Source organism: Ursus americanus, chromosome 12, assembly GCF_024610735.1.
Source record: "Ursus americanus isolate L20-20 chromosome 12, mUrsAme1.1.p, whole genome shotgun sequence".
Taxonomy (NCBI): Eukaryota; Metazoa; Chordata; class Mammalia; order Carnivora; family Ursidae; genus Ursus; species Ursus americanus.
Genome location: NC_142138.1, coordinates 42,961,143 through 42,982,539, shown reverse-complemented (window position 1 = coordinate 42,982,539; position 21,397 = coordinate 42,961,143). Strand labels below are relative to the sequence as shown.

Sequence of the window (21,397 nt, the reverse complement as noted above, 5' to 3'; positions counted from 1 at the left end):
AGGAAGTGCCTGAGAAGGAGATTTGGTTTGAGAACTCGCCTGAGTTTCTCATAATCAATTAATTTTTGGACTTTACGTACCAGCAGGAATTTTGCTGTTTGGCTTATTTGTTAAAAAGTATTGCTGTGAAATTGACCGTTGAACTTTTTTTTCATTAATAGATGCAAATGAATAAATCTCAAAGTGTGGACCTTAAAGAATTTGGTTTTACTCCAAAGCCTTCTCTTCCCAGTATATCAAGGTACAAATATAACGGTAATATCCAAGGTAGAATAGTCATCATAAACTCTTTGCTCCTCCAAATAATCATTTATTCAGAGAAAGGTGAACACTGGCTACATTCAAATCACAGTAATCATTTAGTTCCATAATGAAGTAATGACATCATAAGAGTTTGGTTATCTAAATTTATTCTATAACTCTACAGTTATAGAATACCTTAACATTCATTGAATCATCTCATTCCTGGGAAACTACCCATACTATATGTCATGCCCTCAGGCTTTCCCTGCCTTCTAATTTTAACAGGTGACAAAAGTATACTTTAAAAAGAAAAATCATGTTGCTGTGTAAAGTTTAATCTTTTCCATTTAGGGGCCCACTCTGTATTAATAACACTTCATATTTATAAAATAATTTACATTTAAAAAACTGCACATTTGTGTATTATCTCTTTTGACCTTAACCACAGCCTGGCTCATAAAATGAGGTTTTTCTATCCCATTTTATAGATAAAATAACCAAAGCTCATATTCCTAGTTATTAAACAGAAGGCCCTAGATGATAACTCAGCATTCTTTTCCTATATCATGATGCCTAGAAGGCAATAGTATATGTCATTTCCCTTCCAGATAAAGGTATTCTATATGCAGGGATGACATTTAATATACTTAACAAACAGAACAGAACAGCCATTGACCAATCAGAACAGATGCCAACACTACTTCAAGAGATCCTAGCTTTTGTTATCTAATTGAAAGTAGCATTAGCAATAGATTTTAAGGCTCTACACAGATAGCAGATATCTACATATTTGGGTCATGTAAAGATGATTAAGTGTCTTGCTTCCAATAAACACCTATTTTTTTACCCTTTACTACCCAGGCTAATGTGGTTTGTCATAGAAGTGCTGAGAAGATGAACCATTTCTTTTTTATTTATATGACTAAGCGGTTTTCAAATTCAGATTAATTTTAATATTTGACATTTTATGGTTTTATTTATCTTTATAAAGATCAGAGTGCTTAAACATACCTGAATTGTCTATAATGGAGCAGAGGGATCAGCATGAAATCTGTGCAGAAGTTCAACAAGAACCATCAGAATATCAAAACAAAGGTGAATTACCATTGATATTGCCTTGAAAGAGAAATGGTTTATCATTACTTCAGAATGACAATGTGATTGAAAAACCAACATCTGAAATTACTATGATTATTAACCTGCAAGATTTTTCTCTTGGGTTATTGGACCAATTTCAAATTTTTAGGTCTGTTATTTCAGATGGACTTCCTATGTTTGTCATAGATTTTTTTTTTTAAGTCTCTTCCCTACATGGTGTTGACTATTTTTATTTAAAGATGGTATGAGGAAAAGCTGACAAAATAAGGGATCTCAAGATACACAAAGTATTTAAATGCTGAACTGTTACTTTTATATGTCTTAAAAATTATTTAAAATAATTTTATGTTTATAAACTTAGTCCAGTTTTACAAAAGAGCTGTGTGATCTTGAAAAAATTATTTAACTTCTTTAGGTCTTAGTCTTATCTTTAAAATTAGGGGATTAAATTAGGTGACCTTTAATACCTCTCCACTTTCTAAACCTATGATTCTTATAATTTCTCTGATCATATGAGAATATAATCTAATTTGTGGTATATAGCTTATATGTAATCTAGATTTGCTCTTTATTTGTGTCAATCATTAAATTAATGAGATAAAGCATATAATTCTTCAACACTGGGACCAGTTCATCATTACTTTGGATTCTGTTATTAATAGCATTATTTGTATGGGTCATGCCATTAATAGCCTGTCTGTTAAAATGTGTAAGAAATAATCCTGGCCATAGAATTGTTTGTTTCTGTTGCTGTATGTAGAAATGATAAACTTGGGATTTCCTACAAATAATTTCATGTGTGTGGCCTTAACACCTATTGACACTCTTTCATTCTGTCACTTTATGTTTCCTCTGGCCATAATTTAAGATCTTAAGTAGGCAAGGGCTGGAGTGCCCACCACCTCTTAGCCCAAGTAAGAACAAGAAAAGTCCCCTAATCTCACTTAGAGTATCAGAGCATTTATCCATCTTGCTCAAAGTCTGATATTTACAACGTGAAGAGAAGTGTTAGATTGTCAACTCCTTAATTTTTATGTCTCTTCAACCTACAGCCCTCTAACTTACTCCTTTTTCGGCTGCTCTGTTCCCTGCCCTTCTACATACCACAGTTTATTCCTCTGCTTACTTTCATGCTATCTTTTTTTTTTTTTTAAGATTTTAATTATTTGAGAGAGAAACAGAGATAGCAAGAGAGAGAGCACAAGTGGGGAGGGGAGAGAGAAGCAGGCTCCCTACTGAGCCGGGAGCCCTATGCGGGGTTCTATCCCAGGACCCTGGGATCATGACCTGAGCTGAAGGCAGATACTTAACCGACGGAGCCACCCAGGCACCCCCTTTCATGCTGTCTTTGCATAGTTTTCCTACTTTATTTCTTTCCTAGCCCCTATTCCAAATCCAGTTTATATTATGATATTGAAGTCTCATCTAGATACTTTAACCCCCAATGATAATTGTATCCCTGTTTTACTGAAAATGGGCCAGTTTTTTTTTTTTTTTTTAAGATGAAGCTGTGTAGTATAGTAGTTAAATTCACAGGATCTAGAATAATCTGTTTGGGCTGTGTGCCTAGCTGGCTCAGTTAGTAGAGCATGTGACTGTTGATCTTGGGGTTATGAGTTTGAGACCATGTTGGGCTGGGAGGTTACTAATAAAAAAGAGTGCTTAGAATAATTTGTCTAGGTTCAAATTCTAGCTCTGCCATTTAGTAGTTGTGTCACCTTTTGTAATGTATCTACCTACTTTATCTCAATTCCCTCATCTGCTTATGTTTTAGGGATTTTACTATTAAATGAGATAATATACATAAAGGTCTTAACATAGTATCTGGTACTATTATTAGTAGTAATTGAGTATACTCATTATACTTTTCACACATTAGTTTTTGGTGGCAAAACATACTTTACTTGTATTCAAATATTGCTCTAGAGAATGGTTTAAGAAAAACATGCCAATTTTTATCATCTGTATTCTGATTTCAAGAAAGAAAAAAGAAAAATATCAGAAATTATATGAGAAAGTATGTTGAATCATAAAATTTAAATTGTAAGGGACCTTTGCGTAATTTCTCATTTTATACTGAAAGAAACCAAGACTCTGAGAGATTAAATGACTAGCCCAAAATCACATATCTAATTAATGGCAGGGCCAGAAATAGATTCTATATCTCCTGATTCCCAGTTCAATGCCATTTCTATAAAATGGAATTGACTTTTAGTTATCAGTGGAGAATTAAAAATCGAAGCTATATGAATTCTTTCAACTTTCTACCCTGCAACTATATATTTCTGTCTCTGCATCCATCCTTAATTCTCTGTTTATTTTTAAAGAAGAATTCTCTTTTCTTTTATTCAAGGTTCGTCTCTCCACCCGTAGTTTTAATGTTTCTAATCCTGCCTCCCTTGGGGCTTTAGGACACCAGTTACCCCTCTCCTCTTTTCCATATTTTCAATCTCTCCTTTTTCTCTTCAACATAATGTTCAAGTTCTTCTTCGTTAGCTCCCTATCCTCATCAAGCTAGTCATGACCATTCTGGTTGTAAGTGACAGAAATTCTACCCAAATGACTTAATCACACAAAAAAAGGAGACCATTCATGTAAACTTGTAAGTCCAGACATGCATCTGGCTTTAATCTTGCTAGATCCAGGCACTCAAATAATTTCAGTCATGCCTCTGGCTTTCTCTCAGTCTTTTAGGTATGGCCTGTTACTAATTGGCTTCATTTTTTTCAACAGGCTTTTTCACATGCAGGTAGCCCCTAACTCACATCTTCCTAGTTGAACAGCCTCAGTAGAAAAACAGTCTTCCCTGTTAACTTCGGCAGAGCACAGTTCATTCTAAATGGCCTCAGTTGAGTCTTGTATTCATCCTTCCATCAAACCCTGTAGCCTGGGGATTGGGTCATGCGTTCCTCTGCTCTAGCTCTGGGGACCAGGGTACCATGAATGACATCCTCACCAAGATCACATGGAATGGGTGGAGGCAGTTTCCCCAAAGGAAAGGAAAGATACTCCTATTAAAGGAAGGGAAGTATGTCAGGAAAAGAACAGAATCACCAGAGTCTTTATACACTTTAATGTCTTGCTTTCCCATCAAAACAACAATTCTTCAAGGGCAATTTATACTCACTGTGCTCACTTCCTTACCTCCTATCACTTTTTTCATTCAATAAATTTGGTTCTCCACTCCTTTGAAACTGCTTTTGCTTAGACCATTTAGTGATCTTCCAAGTGCTGAATTCAGTGAACTCTTTTCAACTTTTCAACTTTTCTTTGACCTTTGTAGTATTTGACACATCTATTTCCCTCCTTTTGGAAATCTCTCCTTTGGTTTCAATTAAACCATTCTGTTGGTTATCCTACTACTTCTTGAATTGCTTGGGCTTTTTTTCCTGTTCATGTTGCAAATGATTCTTTTTTTTCTTCTTTATTCTTCTCACTTCATAAACTTTTCTTTTACAATGTCACCCAAGTCCATGTCTACAATTACTAACTATATTCAGATGATTTCTACATTTGCATTTACCATCTGTTTCTTTCTGTCTAGCCCCTGACCCATCTATACAGTCACATTTCTGGATATATCCACCTAAAAGCTAACGTATCATTATCTGAACTCTTTCTATCTTCTCTGTAGCTCACACTGCTCCTTTTCTTTTCTCCTTAGGTCAGTGAATGAACCCTCTTCTTTTTCAAGCTGCTAAAGGCAGGAAAAGAGTCATCCTAAATATCTTAACTTACATGCAAGTAATCGCCAGGTCCTATCTGTTTTGCCTCCTAAACATCTCTCATAACTGTTCTTCTTCTCTGTCCCTTCTGCTGATACTCTAGCTCAGACATTCATTGTCTCTCATTTATTGCAATAGCTGTCTTACTTTTCTCTTTTCTTCCAGTCTCATTATCATCCCATCCATAACTATTCCGGGGAATCTAACAGGTATCTCTGATTATGTAAACCTCTTGCTAAAATATCTTCAGTAGTTATCCATTGCCTATAAGGGAAGAAAAAGTGAATTCCTTAACATGGAAAACAATCATCAACATAATCTGGCACTTAACTTCCTGTGTAGGCTCAATGGGCCCTTCTTCTCCTAGTTTGTGCTGCAGAAATCCTGAAAACATATAGTTCTCCAAACATTCTCTGGTCTCCCATACTGCCATGTTTTTCACATGCTGTCCTCCCCTCATGGAGTATCTTGCCTTCCCTCTTGCCCTGCTCCACAGTCACAGCTCTACCAAGCTCAAATTCCAAGGTTACCTTCTTACCATTTTACCTTCTTAGAGGTGTCCACTCTGACTTCCATTGTAGGTTTAGATCCTGTTCCCTTTGCATTCCCATTACACTTTGTATGTGGTTCTATTTTTAGTATATATTGTGTGTGTATATATCCATGAACAAAAGTAGAATAATGTGAACTGGAGTTTTGGTACGATTGAAGGATAAAGTAGGATTTGGCTAGGTGAAGAAAAGTACAGAGAATATTTAAAATGAAGGAAACTCGGTGGTGCACTAGAGCAGGCTTGTGCTGGCTTGTAAGAGATGATTATTAAATTCTTGGGAATCTTTCAGCCATTATTAAAAGTTTAATTATATAAACTTTAAATTAAATAATTAAAAACAAAGACTATAAATATTCAAAACTAATCACTTCCTAATTATTCTGCTACATATTACTGTTATCTGTGTTCTTGAGATTATTTGCCTTTTTATTTGTATCTAAATGGTGGAAATACTATATAATGGTGTGCTACTATGCGTTTCTTCTCAACTCTGCATTCAGAGATGTCACATTGGTAGTTTGAAATTAATCATAATTGGAATATTTATACCATGGAAATAAGCAGACACTGCATATTAGGACTTGATTTATTGCTTAGACGTATGAAAGTGATGGACAAAATGTTAATAGTGCAGATTAAATTTAACAGTGTGTTGTGTCTGTAGCTATTACATTGTGAATAGCACAAAAAGATGAGGGAATATTCTTCTACTATTTGAAAACTATTGTCTAATTTAGCAAAGGAGTTGCCTAATTCAATGAATGAATGAGTCAAATCCCAACATCTTTCTCTGTTATTTTACTTTCATCTTAGTTGTTACAGTCAACAATGTCAAGCAGCATTCATGTGAGAACTATATTCATTTGTTAATTGCAACCATATGTTGGCTACAGATACAAGAGTTTTGCAAAACTGAATGAAAACGTTCAGTGAAAATCAGATATATGGAATTTATAATTAAGCATATATTTTATTATTTGTAAATTTTGTGCTACATATTCTTTACCTATAATAAATACATATAATAAATGTAAGTATATATATGCATACATTTTCTAGAGAAGCAGTGATTAAACATTTATTAGCACACGACTATGGAAAACTACAAAACTAAAGGCATTTATTCCCTGTAACAGTCTTATGAAATAGATACTATTATTTTTCCCATTTTGCAGAGGAGAAAACGAGGCTGAGACTTTAAATTACTTGTCTAAGATCGTACAACTAGTAAGTAAGAGAAGTAGCATTTTCACCCAGGTAGTCTGGCCCTAAACTCAGGCTATAAACAATGCTAACACTGAGGATTTTTTAGCAGAAGAAAAAATTAAAATATATTTTGGAAGAACATATTTCATAATAGTATTCAAAATTCACTTGAAGGAAGAAGAGAAGGAAGAAGGAAGACCATTTTAGAAATTATAAAATTCATTTTAGATTAGGGTTATTCTCATATGGGAATTAAGAGGGAAAATTAATTCTCTCTAAAAGAATCCATTGAAAATTAAATTTAATGCAACTATCAGTATATGTAATACAGTAAATAGAATTGGTTGAAAACAATATTCAACAATGCTTGACCCAATACTTTTGAAAACCACTATTCAAACTTCAGTTTAGTAGTTGAAAAGGTATTTGATCTACAATGGAAAACGATGTTAATGATTTAAAAAGTACCTATACTCTTTTATACATAAACATGACAGATTTCTCTAGATGGAACTATCCTACAACTTCAGATGAGAAAGCCCCTCAAACAGTGCTGTTCAACAGACATCTTAATGCATCTGGAAACCAGAATTTGACAGATGTGGATAAAAGTAATGCTCCATTCTCAGAAGTTTTGAATGTGAACTTTGAATTGGGAGATGAAGTTTGGGATGATTTTGATGATGAGAACTTATTAGAAGTTGCCAGTTTTTCAGCCAGTACTGAGAAGACAAAAACTTCAGGTAAAATTGTCTTTTAGCATGAAATAATTTCATGAGAAATTCTTTGAATATGTTTCAGTTCAGTTTCTGGGACTAATTTTCTTTGCCTTTTTTATGTGTTTGCTTAATTATCTTTAGTTTGTTAAGATTATGATTTTTAGCAAAACTGAAAAATGTGACCCTTCCATAAGTCACATTTCCTCCTAAGGACAGAGGTCAAGGTTATTCCGTGATAATGATATAACAGATGAGCTTTTCCTATTCTATTGCTCCCCTATTTTGTTAAAAACTCTATTTAAATTAAAACCGTTTATTGAATTTTCCTTCATAAAACAGATTATCCAGCTTTCAATTATGTGATCACACATAATTTGCTAATGTTTGTGAAGGACAAAATTATTCCATTTTTTAAAAAAGATTTTATTTATTTATTTATTTGAGAAAGGGAGCATGCGTGTGCGTGAGCGAGAGAGGAGCAGAGGGAGAGGGACAAGCCGACTCTGCACTGAGCACAGAGCCCCACACAGGGCTTGATCTCATGACCCTGAGATCATGAGCCGAGCCAAAATCAAGAGTTGGACGCCCAATTGACTGAGCCACCCAGGTGCCCCTAAAATTAGTCCATTTTTGAAAGTGTTCATCTGCTATCCATGAAAATGAAAGACACCTTTAATTTCTAGTAGACATATTGATTTTTTTCAGGCATAAATAAACAAATAATAGGAAAGGATTAGTTTCTTCTGTACTAGATATTGTATTTAAGTCATTTACAACCCCAAAATAATGAGACTTAGTTTTCTAAATTACTGGCAGATTTACTCTATGTCACTAAAACAGAAAATGAAAATCTTAGTAATTATATGAGAAGACAGCAAAATGGAGGTACTCTCTCCCATGATGGCTGACAGGAGGAAATCAGTCCCTCAGAATTATAGTTACCTCTTAATGTATCCTACCCCAATGCTCTTTTAAAAAAATATTTTTAAGGGAAGCAATTAGAAGTTGAAATATTATTGTTTCAAGATTCTAAGAAATACCTAAAGAGCTGTTATTCCTTCCAGAAGGAATAGGATTTGACCACCTTCACAAAATAGGCCAGGAAAATCAATGATGTAGAGTCAGTAGGCACAACTTCCCGTATCAATGGACAGCTACTAGTCCCTACTTCAAAGTTAAAAGTCATTGTATATTGCAATTTAAAAGGCAGTTTGTATTGAGTCTTTGAGGTAGCCTAATCAATCATGTGAGGGCATAACTTTGAGAAAATCAGTCTACATAAATGCCATGTATGGAGCACTTTAAATGAACTTAATTGTATGCAAACCATTGAAAATATTGAAAATATTGAATGAAATTAAACTTGATCATTTACATGAGTTAAAATAAGTAAGTAAAAGTGGTTTGGGGACCTTTTAGTATAGTGACTAATAAGCTAACCTATGTGTTTATAGTTTTAATCCTTTAGCTTTGTTCCCTTATTTCTCTGTGTAAATTAAATTTGATTAATGAGAAGACTTATTCATTCCTTCTTTAATCAGATCATATCTGTTGGAGAGAGCGCTTGTAGAACTTCTGAAAAGATCCATTCATCTGTTTCCTGGCATTTAATTTCAAATGTTATCTCTTTACATAGGATTTGGAAACACTTTGAGTTCAAGTACGGGGGGAAGTAAGCTATTCCTCCAAGAGTCAAAGAGCAAATTCCAAGGAGAAACGGCAAAAAGGCAAGTTTTAGAATTTTGGTTTGGAATATTTTACAACCTTATATCCTCTTGACACATAATTGAAGATGGGGATTAAATTATTAGATGTCAAAGAAGCTGTAAGATATTAGCCAACCTGAACCTTCTTACTTTCAGAGTTGTGTTTCTCAAAGTGCTATTGATAGACCACCTACTTCAAATTAAAATGTATTAAAAATGCACATTCCTGGGCCCTACACTAGACTTACCAAATCATGGTATCTGGGGCTGGAGCCCAGGAATTTTTACTTTTCAAAAGACTTGAAAACTGAATAGGAGTTTGACAGGTAGAAAAGAGGAGAATAAGGCGTTCCAGGTAGAAGAAGCATGTGTAAAGGTACAAGGCTTGAAAAGGCATCTCATGCTCAAGGGTCAGTAAAGCATCAATATGGCCACAGCATTAAGGCTGAGAGCTGAGGTTTGATTCTGAAGAGCCTCGAATGCTGTATATAGACAACTTTACCATATCCAGTAGGTAGGGTTATAAACTTAAACTGCCTTCAGGATTTGGTGGGCCAAAGCCAACTGAAGAGTGTCCCATATAAAAGGCACAACTATGGAGATATCACAATTCCAAATTTCAAGATATACTACAAAGCTATAATAATCAAAATAGTATGGTACTGGCACAAAAATAGACACTGGACCACTTTTTTACACCATATACAGAAATAAACTCAAAATGGTTTAAAGACTTAAGTATAAGACTTGAAACCATAAAACTCCTAAAAGAACATATAGGTAGTAATCTCTTTGACATTGATTTTAGCAACATGTTTATGGATATGTCTCCTGAGGCAAGGGAAACAAATACAAAAATAAACTGTTTGGGACTAGACCAAAATAAAAAGCTTTTGCACAGGAAAGGACACCATGAACAAAACAAAAAGAAGCTTACTGAATGGGAGAAGCTATTTGCAAATAATATATCCAATAAGGGGTTAATATCCGAAATATATAAAAATTTATAGAACACACACCAAAAATCCAATTTGAATAAAAAATGAACAGAGGGTCCAAATAAACATTTTTCCAAAGAAGACATACAGATGGCCAACGGACGCATGAAAAGATGCTCAACATCACTAATTATCAGGGAAATGCAAATCAAATCCATGAGATATTACTTCATGCAAGTCAGAATGGCTAGTATCAAAAAGACAAGAAATAATAAGTGTTAGTGAGGATGTAGAGAAAAGGGAACACTCATACACTGTGGGTGGGAATGTAAATTGGTACAACCACTGTGGAAATCAGTACGGAGTTTCCTCAAAAAATTAGAAGTAGAACTACTCTACAATCTAGTAATTCCACTACTGGGTATTTATCCAAAGAAAACAAAAACACTAATTTGAAAAGATATATGCACCCCTCTGTTTTTGCAGCATTACTTGCAGTAGCCCAGATATGGAAGCAATCCAAGTTGTGGGTAGCAATAGATGAATGACTAAAGAAGATGTGAGATATGTGCATATCTATAATACTACTCAGCCATAAAAGAGAATGAAATCTTGCCATTTGCGACAACATAGATGGATCTAGAGGGTATTATGCTAAGTGAAATAAGTCAGACATATGATTTCACTTAGATGTGAAATCTAAAAAAGCAAAGCAAATGAGCAAACAAACACAAAAACAGACTCTTAAATACAGAGAACAAACTGATGGTTACCAGAGGAGGGGCGGGTGGCAAAACAGATACAGGGTATTAGGATGTACAAACTTCCACTTATAAAATAAGTAAGTCACAGAGATGAAAATTACAGCATGGGGAATATGGTCAATAATATTGTAATGACACTGTATGGTGACAGATGGTGACTACACTTATTGTGGTGAGCATTGAGTAATGTATAAAATTGTTGGATCAAAAAGTTGTACACCTGAAGTTAATAAAACATTATATGTCAATTATACTTCAATAATAAAAAGTAAAATAAAAATAAATAAAAGGATCAACCACTACTCAGCTCCAGCCAGTTGTTGCTGTGTAGGAAATAAGTGTCTAGTGTTGTCAAATATTCTGATTTAAAAAAAAAAAAAGCTAGAAATCCAAAATTTGATGTAACATCTCCTGACTTTTAAATTTTAAGAACTAATTTTTTTTAAATGTAATACAATTGGGCACCTGGGTGGCTCAATCAGTTAAACATCTGCCTTCAGCTCAGGTCATGATTGCAGAGTCATGGGATTGAGTCCCACATTGGGCTCACTGCTCAACAGGGAGTCTGCTTCTCCCTTTGGCCCTCCCCCCACTGGTGCTCACTCTTTCTCTTGCAAAAATAAATAAAAACTTTAAAATAAGTAAATAAAATAAAATGTGATATAGTCTATAGCCCCCCTCCAGCTGTAGCCTAGTTTTTAACATGCATGTAAGCAGTAGGAAATTTTCCAAGATACTTAAGCACAGGATAAACAACTTGATAAGACAAAAATTATTCTAGGATTTGTAGATGATATATAGTGATATGATATGATATATAGAATGAGTTCCTGAAGGTGGGACCATGAGAGGCATGGTGGCCAGTACGAGAGGCAGGCTATGGTAAGACCTAAACTGGAGCAGAGGTGATGGAAACTAAGAGGTAGAGTTGGATTTTTGAAACATTTCATAGCACATACTAGATTTAGCCGTTAATAGGATACAGTTGTTGAGGAAGAGGGAAAAATACATGGCAAGTGGGTAGATGACGATGTTAGCTGAGAATATAGGACACATAGACATTTGGAAAAGAAAATCATAATTTAAAAAATGTTCAACTTAAGGTGCCTGTTTGGCTCAGTTGGTAGAGCATGCAACTCTTGATCTCAGGGTTGTGACTTCAAGCCCCACATTGAGCATGGAACCTATTAAAAAAAAAAAAGTAAAAAAAAAAAATTTTTTTTAATGTACAACTTGAAGTATTTTTGCAGAAATGCAGAGTGCATCTGGATATTGGACTTGATTAGAAGTCATGGAGAGGAATTACAGCCACAGCCAAAACTTTCCTCAGAAGAAATACTGACAACTTTTTGTTCAGAGTCTAATTTACTTAAGGATTATTTATTTCTCCTAGTTTAAAATATAAGAAATTTGTGATGTCTTTTGGTATTTTTGTTATTATTTAGTCATTTTACTGATTATCAGCATGACAGAATCACAGATTTCAGAGAATTCAGAGCTGAAGGGTGCTTAATTTAAGCATCATTTAGTCTTCCCACCACCAAATACTTGAATCACCATCCAACATCACTGGCAGGTATTCGTGCCATCTCTACCAAAACAGCTCTAGTGACCAGGAGCTCATTCACTCCAACATGCTTGTTCCATGTTTGGATTTCTCAGACCATTCAGTAGCTTTTAAGAATATCTGCCTAAAATTTGTCTTCTTACTATTTCCATTCATTGATTCGAACTCTGAGTCATACAGAATAAACAGATTAGAAGCATCAAAGTAGAACAAATCTGTGGGTGTTCAGAAGCAAAAAAAATTAGGTAGGAAATAGGAAGATACAAGTAGGAATATAACAAAGCACACAGACAGTTTTGTGAGCCATACCTTTAGAAACTATAAATAATATAGGGAGAGTTTAAAAGTAATGAACAGAAGATAAGTGGAGTTAAAAAGGAATCCTTATGAAGAAGCCTCTTAAGAAAAAATTGTGCCAGAAGTTGATACTGGAAAGAAGGCCTGTAGGACCTGAGGATTTGGAGTGGAATGGAGTCATGCTTTTCATTTTATACCCCTTTTTACTATTTTAATTCCTTGCCTTTAATCAAAGACAAAAAGATTCAATCCAATCAATACATGCACTTCTCTACTACCTGTAGCCACTGCTTTTTACTCCCTACATGGCTGTCATATTTTAGCCTGTGAGTGTCAACTTAGATTGTCACCTCCTCAGAGAGACATTTTTCATGACCACCTTTTTTAAGCGGGTTCGTGTCTCCACACTATTTTCTGTAATATTACTCAGTTAATTTCTTTCATATCACTTCAAGATCTATAATTATGTGTATTTATTATTTACTCATTTTCTGCTTCTCTACTAGATGATAACTCCCTGAGGATTTGTTTACCTCTATACCTATCTCCTAGTACAATATCTGGCATGCAGTAGTAAATAATAAATGTTTTTTAATGAATGAATTTAATACAGAAGATTGAAGGTGAATTCTAGTGTAGTTTTACATAGGAAGATAAGTCAAGGTATTTTTCCACAGTGAGACCAGAATAGGGAAAGGAGATTAAAAGTTAAGCAAAGTAGGATTTAGAAAAGATTTACAGAATGCTAGGTAATAGAAAATTAAGCATAACACCCAATTTTAAAGAAAATTATTGAATGATTATTTCTGTAGGCTTTTAAAAATAGTATTCTTATCTAATTTGGAATGTAGAAATTGGTGTTTTGTCTAAAGGAAAGGAGCTACAGCAAATTTTCCATGAGCCTAAGAAACAGCATAATTTTTTTGGTAATAAATATGATACACTTTAATCATATTCCCTAAAGATCTAATTTCCCTGTGGATCTAAATTAGAATGGTTTGTTTCTCTTATTTCCCATATTTTACAAATAATTAATTTTGATTTTTAGTTTTGTTCCATCACATGAGAAGCCAGATATTTATTTATCAAATTCTCCTGTGTTCAAGTTTGATACATCATCCATGAAGAAATTACCTCAACAAGCTGGAAATGCAAGTATTATAAGAAGCACTTCATTGTTTTTCTTTTAAATTCTGTCTGAATAGTTAAACTTTCAATGATTGCCTTTTTCTTCTGTTAACCTCAAAATATAGGTCCATTTACAAGAAAGAAAACAACAAAGTCTGTCACCAGAAATTGAAAAACTGTGCTTTACTCACTCTAAAAAAATACCAAATTCTTCACATTTTGTTAAGAAAGTGGATTTCTTTATTAGAAACAGTGAATGTAAAGAGGACATTGATTTCAGGTAAAAATTCTTTTAAGACATTGAAAGACTAAACCAATAAAAATTTCTATGAAGAAATTCAGCATTCTTTTTTCCTTGGTTTGTTTTTATTTTATTTTTTTATAGGGATAGAGAATGAGAGAGAGTGGAGGGGATGGGCAGAAGTAGAGAAAGAGAGAGAATCTCAAGCAGGTTCCATGCCCAGCTTGGAGCCCAATGTGGAGCTCCATCTCATGACCCTGAGATCATGACCTGAGTCGAAATCAAGAGTGAGCCACATGGGCACTGCTTTCCTTGGTTTATTTTAAAGATCAGCATCTAAACATTTTATTTACTTAAAAACATTGAATATTTAGACCCCTAGTGACCTAAACTCCTTAAGATAGTTCATATATTAAGTATCTCAATTTTGGGGAACATTTGTTCAATACTTTTAATTAAAACATACTGTATTGGTAAACTTTGTTTCACTGATTTGAATACAATTTGTTGATAATATAAAGTGGAAAATCACTTAAATCCAAATGAGACTGGCTAATTTTTTAGACGTTCAAGTTGTATTTTAGCCAACCAGTTCTTTTTTTTTTTTTTAAGATTTTATTTATTTATTTGATAGAGAGACAGCCAGCAAGAGAGGGTACACAAGCAGGGGGAGTGGGAGAGGAAGAAACAGGCTCCCAGCAGAGGAGGGAACCCGATGCGGGGCTCGATCCCAGAACCCTGGGATCAGGCCCTGAGCCAAAGGCAGCCACTTAACAACTGAGCCACCCAGGTGCCCCTTAGCCAACCAGTTCTGTTACAATTCTATAGGTTCAGTGAAAAGTCACATTAAGTCTACTCGTTCCCCCTCAGCTGGTCACTTCTAGGGGTAACTGTAGCAGTTTCTCTCTCCCTCTTGAATAGTCAAAGTTTATAGACTTGTTCACACACTGATTAAATGACATTACTTTTAAAAACCTGAAGGAAATACCTGAGACTTGATCCCTACTTCTCACAGTTTATGAAGTCTGATTTTGCCCCACAGACTTCTTACTAGGTTATGCATATTGAAGTTCATTTGATACATTAATCTCTCAGCAATCTATATATATTTCTGTACTTGCTTTTCCCCCCAGTAGGTATCATCCTGATGATGAAGCTGATGAAATGAAGTCTTTTCTGGGAATATTTGATGATATTTTCTAAAACAAACCAAAAAAAATCATCTCATATTAATAAGACAAGGTATATAGACACCCAATTACAAAGCATGTGTTTTATTTTTTGAAAGTTGTTGATAATTGTTCAAATTTTTTTCTTTTGGATTTGATCAATTTTGTTGACTTATTTGCACCAAATTCTTAGATTGATTTATTTTCCTATTGTAACTTTATGAAAAGCACTTTTACAGTGGGTTTGTTTCAGTAAGCTGAAAATTAAGTTGCACTTAGAAATTTTTGGTTATTAAATGCATCTCGATTGGATTTTGACAGGAACCAATAAGAATATCATCGTTACATTAAGAAGAAAGATACTCTATGAAAGCAAAATAATGCTAGGTCACTGAATCGATTTATTATATGGATTATTCACCAATATTGTTTTGTTTTACTAAAGATTTTTAAGAATCCAGTGGCTGTCTGAACCTGTTATATAACTTCAAATATTAATAAATAAAACATTAATCAATATAGATTATTGTTTTCCTTTGGCTTGTTTTCCAGTGTGGTGAATTCTAAAACCTTGTTACATTGACTTTTACTATGGCAAACACTATTTCATGTTATTTTCCCATGAATTTGTTCTCAAATTTATATTTATTGATAAGTAGTATATAGGCAGTCTAAGCAGTGTTTATTATTTTATTTATAGATACATGTGAAGTTGAAACCCACTTAAGAAATTTTAGGAATTTTTCTTTAGGCATAAAAGCCTTAGAGACAAGAGAAGTAAAGAAGAGAAACTTCCAGATGAGATTGTCATTGTTGTCATTGGTAGACATTTATGAAGCATCATATATATTAAGCATGGAGAAAAAGCTTAAAGCAAAACTAAGAAGCTTTATTATGTGTTGAAAAATAAGGGCAACCAGTTCCTTTATTTTAGTCATCTTTACAATTGGCATGTTTCTGCATCTGAATCAATCATGCTACAACCTTTAAAGGTTATTAAACTCCATTAAAATGAAAAATTGGTGCACTACAATCTGCTCATCTTGCATACATAGACTTTGACACTAAAGAAATAGCAATTTAATTCAGCAAGACTTATTATGATCTGCTAAGCAAAAAGCACTATACTTGGTACTGCAAAGGTGGCAAATGATAAAAACACTGTTTTTGCTCTCGTGGAGCCTACTTTACATTCTGGTAGAGAAACTAAGATATATAATAATGCAATAATAAAATATAGAATACATTAGAGAAGTGGTTCTCAAGCTTCAGGATGCATTGTGGTCATCTAGTGGGCTTGTTTGGAAACAGATTGCTGGGCACCATACCCAGGGTTTCTGACTCAGTAGGTCTTGGGTGGGGCCTGAGAATGTGCATTTCTAACAAGTGCCCAAGTAATGCTGATATTGCTGGTCCAGAGATCACACCTTGAGAATCACTGCAGTAGAGGTTTAAAGAGCTCTGGTAGTTAATAGAAGAGAGAACATAATCCTGACCATGGAGTCAGGGAAGCCTTTATAGAGAAGTTAAAATTTGAGCTGAGCCTTGAAAGATGAATACAATTTTGATGAACAAATATGAGAGAAGGACATTCCAGCAGAGGGAAGAGTTGAGCAAAGCTCCAAAGGAGGAAAGTATCTATTCAGGACATAATGAATAAATAATTTTAAACATAGGTTAATGTTGTAGGAGATATTTGTTTTTTTGTTTTTTGTTTTTAAGGTTTTATTTATTTGAGAGAGAGCATACAAGTGGGGGGCAGAGAGGGGCAAAGGGAGAGGGAGAAGTAGACTCCCCACTGAGCAGGGAGCCTGACATGGGCCTTGATCCAGGACCCCAAAATCAAGATGTGAGCTGAAAGCAGACACTTCGCCAACTGAAGCTTGATCCAGGACCCTGAGATCAGGACCTGAGCTGAAAGCAGATTCTTAGCCAGCTGAGCCACCCAGGTGCTCCTGTAGGAGATGTTTGAAATGTAACTTAAGGCCAGACTGTGGAGGATTTTAGATGCTAAGAAATCTGAGCTTTACTCAGCAGACAAATGTTTCCCAAACTTGCCTGATCATAAGAAACATGTGGATAATATATTAAATATAAAAATTCCTAGACCTTACCTAAGGGCTACTGATTCAGAATTGCCAAGCAGAGGGGAGTGGGAATTCTGTAGTTCTAACAAGATTCCAGGTTACTCTTTTTCAGGCCAATTTTGGAAACACGTGAGTAGATTCGTTTCCTAAGTGATCAGAACAAATGGCAAATTAAGAGTTTTATCATAGACATGCCTTACTTTGTAAAAGTGTTTACCTGGAAAATTATGTGTAGTAGTCCTTAGCGAGTGGACTGACCACTTAAAGGAATCCAGTCACTGGATAGTCTTTCCATGAGTGAATGACCCTACAGTTTCCATTCTGTAACTTAAATTTTAAATATATTTAAATGACCATACAACAAAGCTTTCCACAGAAATCTTTGTTAGGTTCAATTTTTTCAACAGTTTTTTTTTTTTTTTTCAATTAAAAAGATCCTTAATAGGGCGCCTGGGTGACTCAGATGGTTAAACTTCTGCCTTTAGCTCAGGTCATGATCTCAGGGTCCTGGGATTGAGCCCTGCCTTGAGCTCCCTGCTCAGTGGGGAGTCTACTTCTCCCTCTCCCTCTTCCCCTGCTTATGTTCTCTCTCTCTCTCTCAAATGCATAAGTAAAATCTTAAAAATAAAATAAAATAAAGTGTCCTTAATAGGCTGTATTTTTCCCACCTCTAATGTTGGCATAATGGCACTTACCTCATGGATATGGAGCGAGAATTGAATAAGCCACTGCAAGGAAAGCTCTTAGTTTAGGGACTGATGCATAATATGTGCTCATAAATGGTAGTTGTTCATACTAAAAAAAACCTATTTTTAGCAGTATTTTAACCCACTGGAAGGGATGAAACAGTACAATACAGACTGTCCCCAACTTACAATGCTTGGACTTAAAGTTTTTCAACTTTACGATGGTGTGAAAGTTTTATACATTCAATGGAAACCATACTTTGATCATGAATTTCTTTTTCCAGGCTAGTAATATGCATAGGCTGCTCTGTTGTGATGCTGGGCAGCAGCAGGGAGCTGCACCTACCAGTCAGCCAGGGGACCATGAGGTAGACAACCCTTTTACACTGACAACCATTCTGTACCCATACAGCCAATCTGTTTTTTACTTTACAGTATTCAATAAAGTACCTGAAATAGTCAACACTTGATTATAAAATAGGCTTTATGTGACATGATTTTGCCCAACTATAGGCTAATGTAATTGTTCTGAGCATGTTTAAGGTAGGGTAGGCTAAGCTATGATATTGACTAGGTTGGGTGTATTAAATGCATTTTTGGCTTAATGGTATTTTCAACTTACAATGGGTTTATTAGGATATAACCTCATCATAAGTGTAAGTCAAGGAAAATCTTTCCTTGCAAATCATATTTGAATTGCAGTAAGTTGCATAGGACTTGACAAATGAACTCTTTGACTTCCCATAGATGTATCATCCATAGAAAAAATTTTCTCGTAGACCTCCCTCCTATATATACTTCCTTATGCTTTCAGGTAGATTGCTGTATCTCTGTCCCCTCTTCATCAGCACTCTTAGTTGTTTTATGGTCAGAGCATATCAATCCATTTTAATATTACTGTAAGTAAAATGTAATTAGAAAATAAATCTTTTGCATATTGTATTATAATGCATTCTAAAGCCAAACAGAAATGATTGCTGAATTATTCACTCTTTTTGGTTTTAGCACAGTTTACTCCTTGGATCCCTAGTAAAGTCACACAAAATATCTCTTTATCATGACCCAATTTCTAGAAAACACCCTCATCAAGGATAGTAGGGAACCACTCCTTGAGGACCCGTAGCCTAGGGATTACATGGCTAACACTTACCTGTGGCCTCTTAGATCGTAATAGGTGTCTATATTTAAGAACTACTTTTGTGGGAGTAGAGAAGATACCAGTGAGGAGAAATTTAGGGCAAAGAGAAGTAAACCAAGCTAAGCTCAGAATTAAGTAAGTAAGCTAAGAATTTCATCGTGGGTTTTGGTTAGTGGAACAAACAAAACAAAAAGAAAATAAAACCCTGGCTCTTCTTATCTTTTAGCATGTCAATTCCCGGCTGCCAGGAGTTAAAGGCCTTGCCATTCAGTAAGCGATCCAGAGACCAGTAATATAAGGCATTCTTTAGGAGCTGAGGTTAGATGTTCTCAGGCCTCACTCCAGAACTTCTGAGTCAGAATCTGTATTTTATCAAGATCCCCGGCTGATTACATGCATGTTAAAGAGTGAGAAGCACTTTTTTTAAGGTGGAAAGGAAAGGAAAGGAAGCGGTATCAGAATTTTTAAGAGAATCCATTCCAGAAGACAAGTATAAGAGTAATGATGATTATTTGGTTTTCTGCACATATATTTCCTATTTTAAATGTAATATGGTGATTTCGCTCTTGTTTAATTGCCTTTCAGTATAGGTTGTTTTCTTCACCAACTGTGTAAATTATCTTTATAATTCCCATGCATCAACTGAGTATTTTTTTATGTAGCTTGAGAGGCACTTAGATGCTCTATAGAGTTTTGTTTTAATTAACATAATAAGAGCCGATAATTCAAAAGAGCAATCTTTGTCTTGCTTATTTTTACATTTCAATTCGGAAACCTTTCCCTAAACTAACATATGCCTTAAAATTTCATACATACTTCAGCAAAACAGATGAAAAAAAAACCCAAACCCTGTAGTATTCTGAAAAATTTAGAAAAATGTGTATAAACCTGCACTCACATACATTGTAATTATAATTTTTTTTATCAAAAAAGGAATGAAAATTCAGCCAACTTTTTGCCCATTGAAGCACATCCTTATGACAGTAGTTAACTTCAATCCTTTAGAAAGTACACACGATAAAGTCATCATTTTGGGTTTTGTTCGTTTGTTTCTATATTGATTAGTTTGCAAATGTAAGCCTTTTACCAATTAGAACTTAAAATTTTTTAATCTAAACAGATTTGACTACAATATTTTTTCATTTCAAGTTTATTAAAACTTTAGCAGTACAAATTTTTCAAGTTGCAAGTTATCAAAAGATCAACTAAGTGAAGTTCACATTAAAAAAAAAAAAGGACAAACATAAAACAATCCCAAAAAAATGAAAAGAGGAAAGCAACATAAAGGAGATTCATCAGTAAGTCTCTACAACTGAAAATTTGAGACAAAATGGAAATGAGCTTTCCACAACTCACTCATCCACTTTTGTCTTCATTTTTTCTAGGGCTGGATTCATAATCAAAAAATTTTTTATGACCAAACTTTTAAATTTTTATCATGTACATGGTCATTTTCTTGACCCTTTGATTTTTGGTTTTCCTTTTCCACCAAGGATGTGGACTTCTCATGATCCTTATGTGGAGAACTTTAATTCATTGTCCTACTTTGTTTTCATTTTGAGAATAGACTTTGATCTCTGTCAGCCTTTCCCCCCTGTTATTATTTGAACTCTTAAGAGCATATTCTTTTCTGACCTTGAGCATTTTCTTTCCAGGGTGAACTTTCTTGGTTTCTTTATTTTTCATTGTTTCTACTTTGACTTTCTTCTCTCTCTGAGCTCTGGGAATCTCCCCTTCTTCCCCTCCTAACTTTGTTTCTTGATGTTGCTTTTCTGTCTGCTTTCTGGCCTTTTCCTCTTGTACTCCTGTTCTCTGTATCTCTGGTACTCATTTCTTCTGCTGTCAGTTCTGTCATGGCTTCTAGATCATATCCTTCTGCTCCTGCCCCTGAGTCTGCTTCTTTCTCTTGTTCTACCATTGTAAATGCCTTTTTTTTTTTTCATTTTTGGATGCTTTATTTTATAGTCTCACCCCATATACCAGTTTCCCCCCTGAGATCACAAGCACTTAAAAAATATTGTATAAATATTTCATATAGTATCCCTTTGATGTTGGGGTCAGATAAAAGAACCTCACTTTATGGGTGACAAAATTGAGGTGATTCTCCGGGTCACATGTTTCTTAAATTATTG

At 34.6% G+C, this 21,397-nt stretch overlaps 1 protein-coding gene across 2 annotated transcripts in view; it reads left to right on the top strand.

The window, feature by feature from the left end:
• The window catches only part of HFM1 (helicase for meiosis 1), a 102,374-nt gene extending 86,540 nt beyond the window's left edge, over positions 1 to 15,834 (top strand). For both annotated transcript variants that reach the window (XM_087866100.1, XM_087866099.1), the window contains 7 exons: positions 162 to 241; positions 1,235 to 1,338; positions 7,323 to 7,568; positions 9,181 to 9,271; positions 13,865 to 13,967; positions 14,070 to 14,224; positions 15,319 to 15,834. In XM_087866100.1, the coding sequence (XP_087722226.1) occupies positions 162 to 241; positions 1,235 to 1,338; positions 7,323 to 7,568; positions 9,181 to 9,271; positions 13,865 to 13,967; positions 14,070 to 14,224; positions 15,319 to 15,388 (849 nt within the window). In that variant the 3' untranslated portion in view covers positions 15,389 to 15,834. The remainder of the gene's footprint in view (positions 1 to 161; positions 242 to 1,234; positions 1,339 to 7,322; positions 7,569 to 9,180; positions 9,272 to 13,864; positions 13,968 to 14,069; positions 14,225 to 15,318) is intronic.
• Positions 15,835 to 21,397: the final 5,563 nt, after the last annotated feature.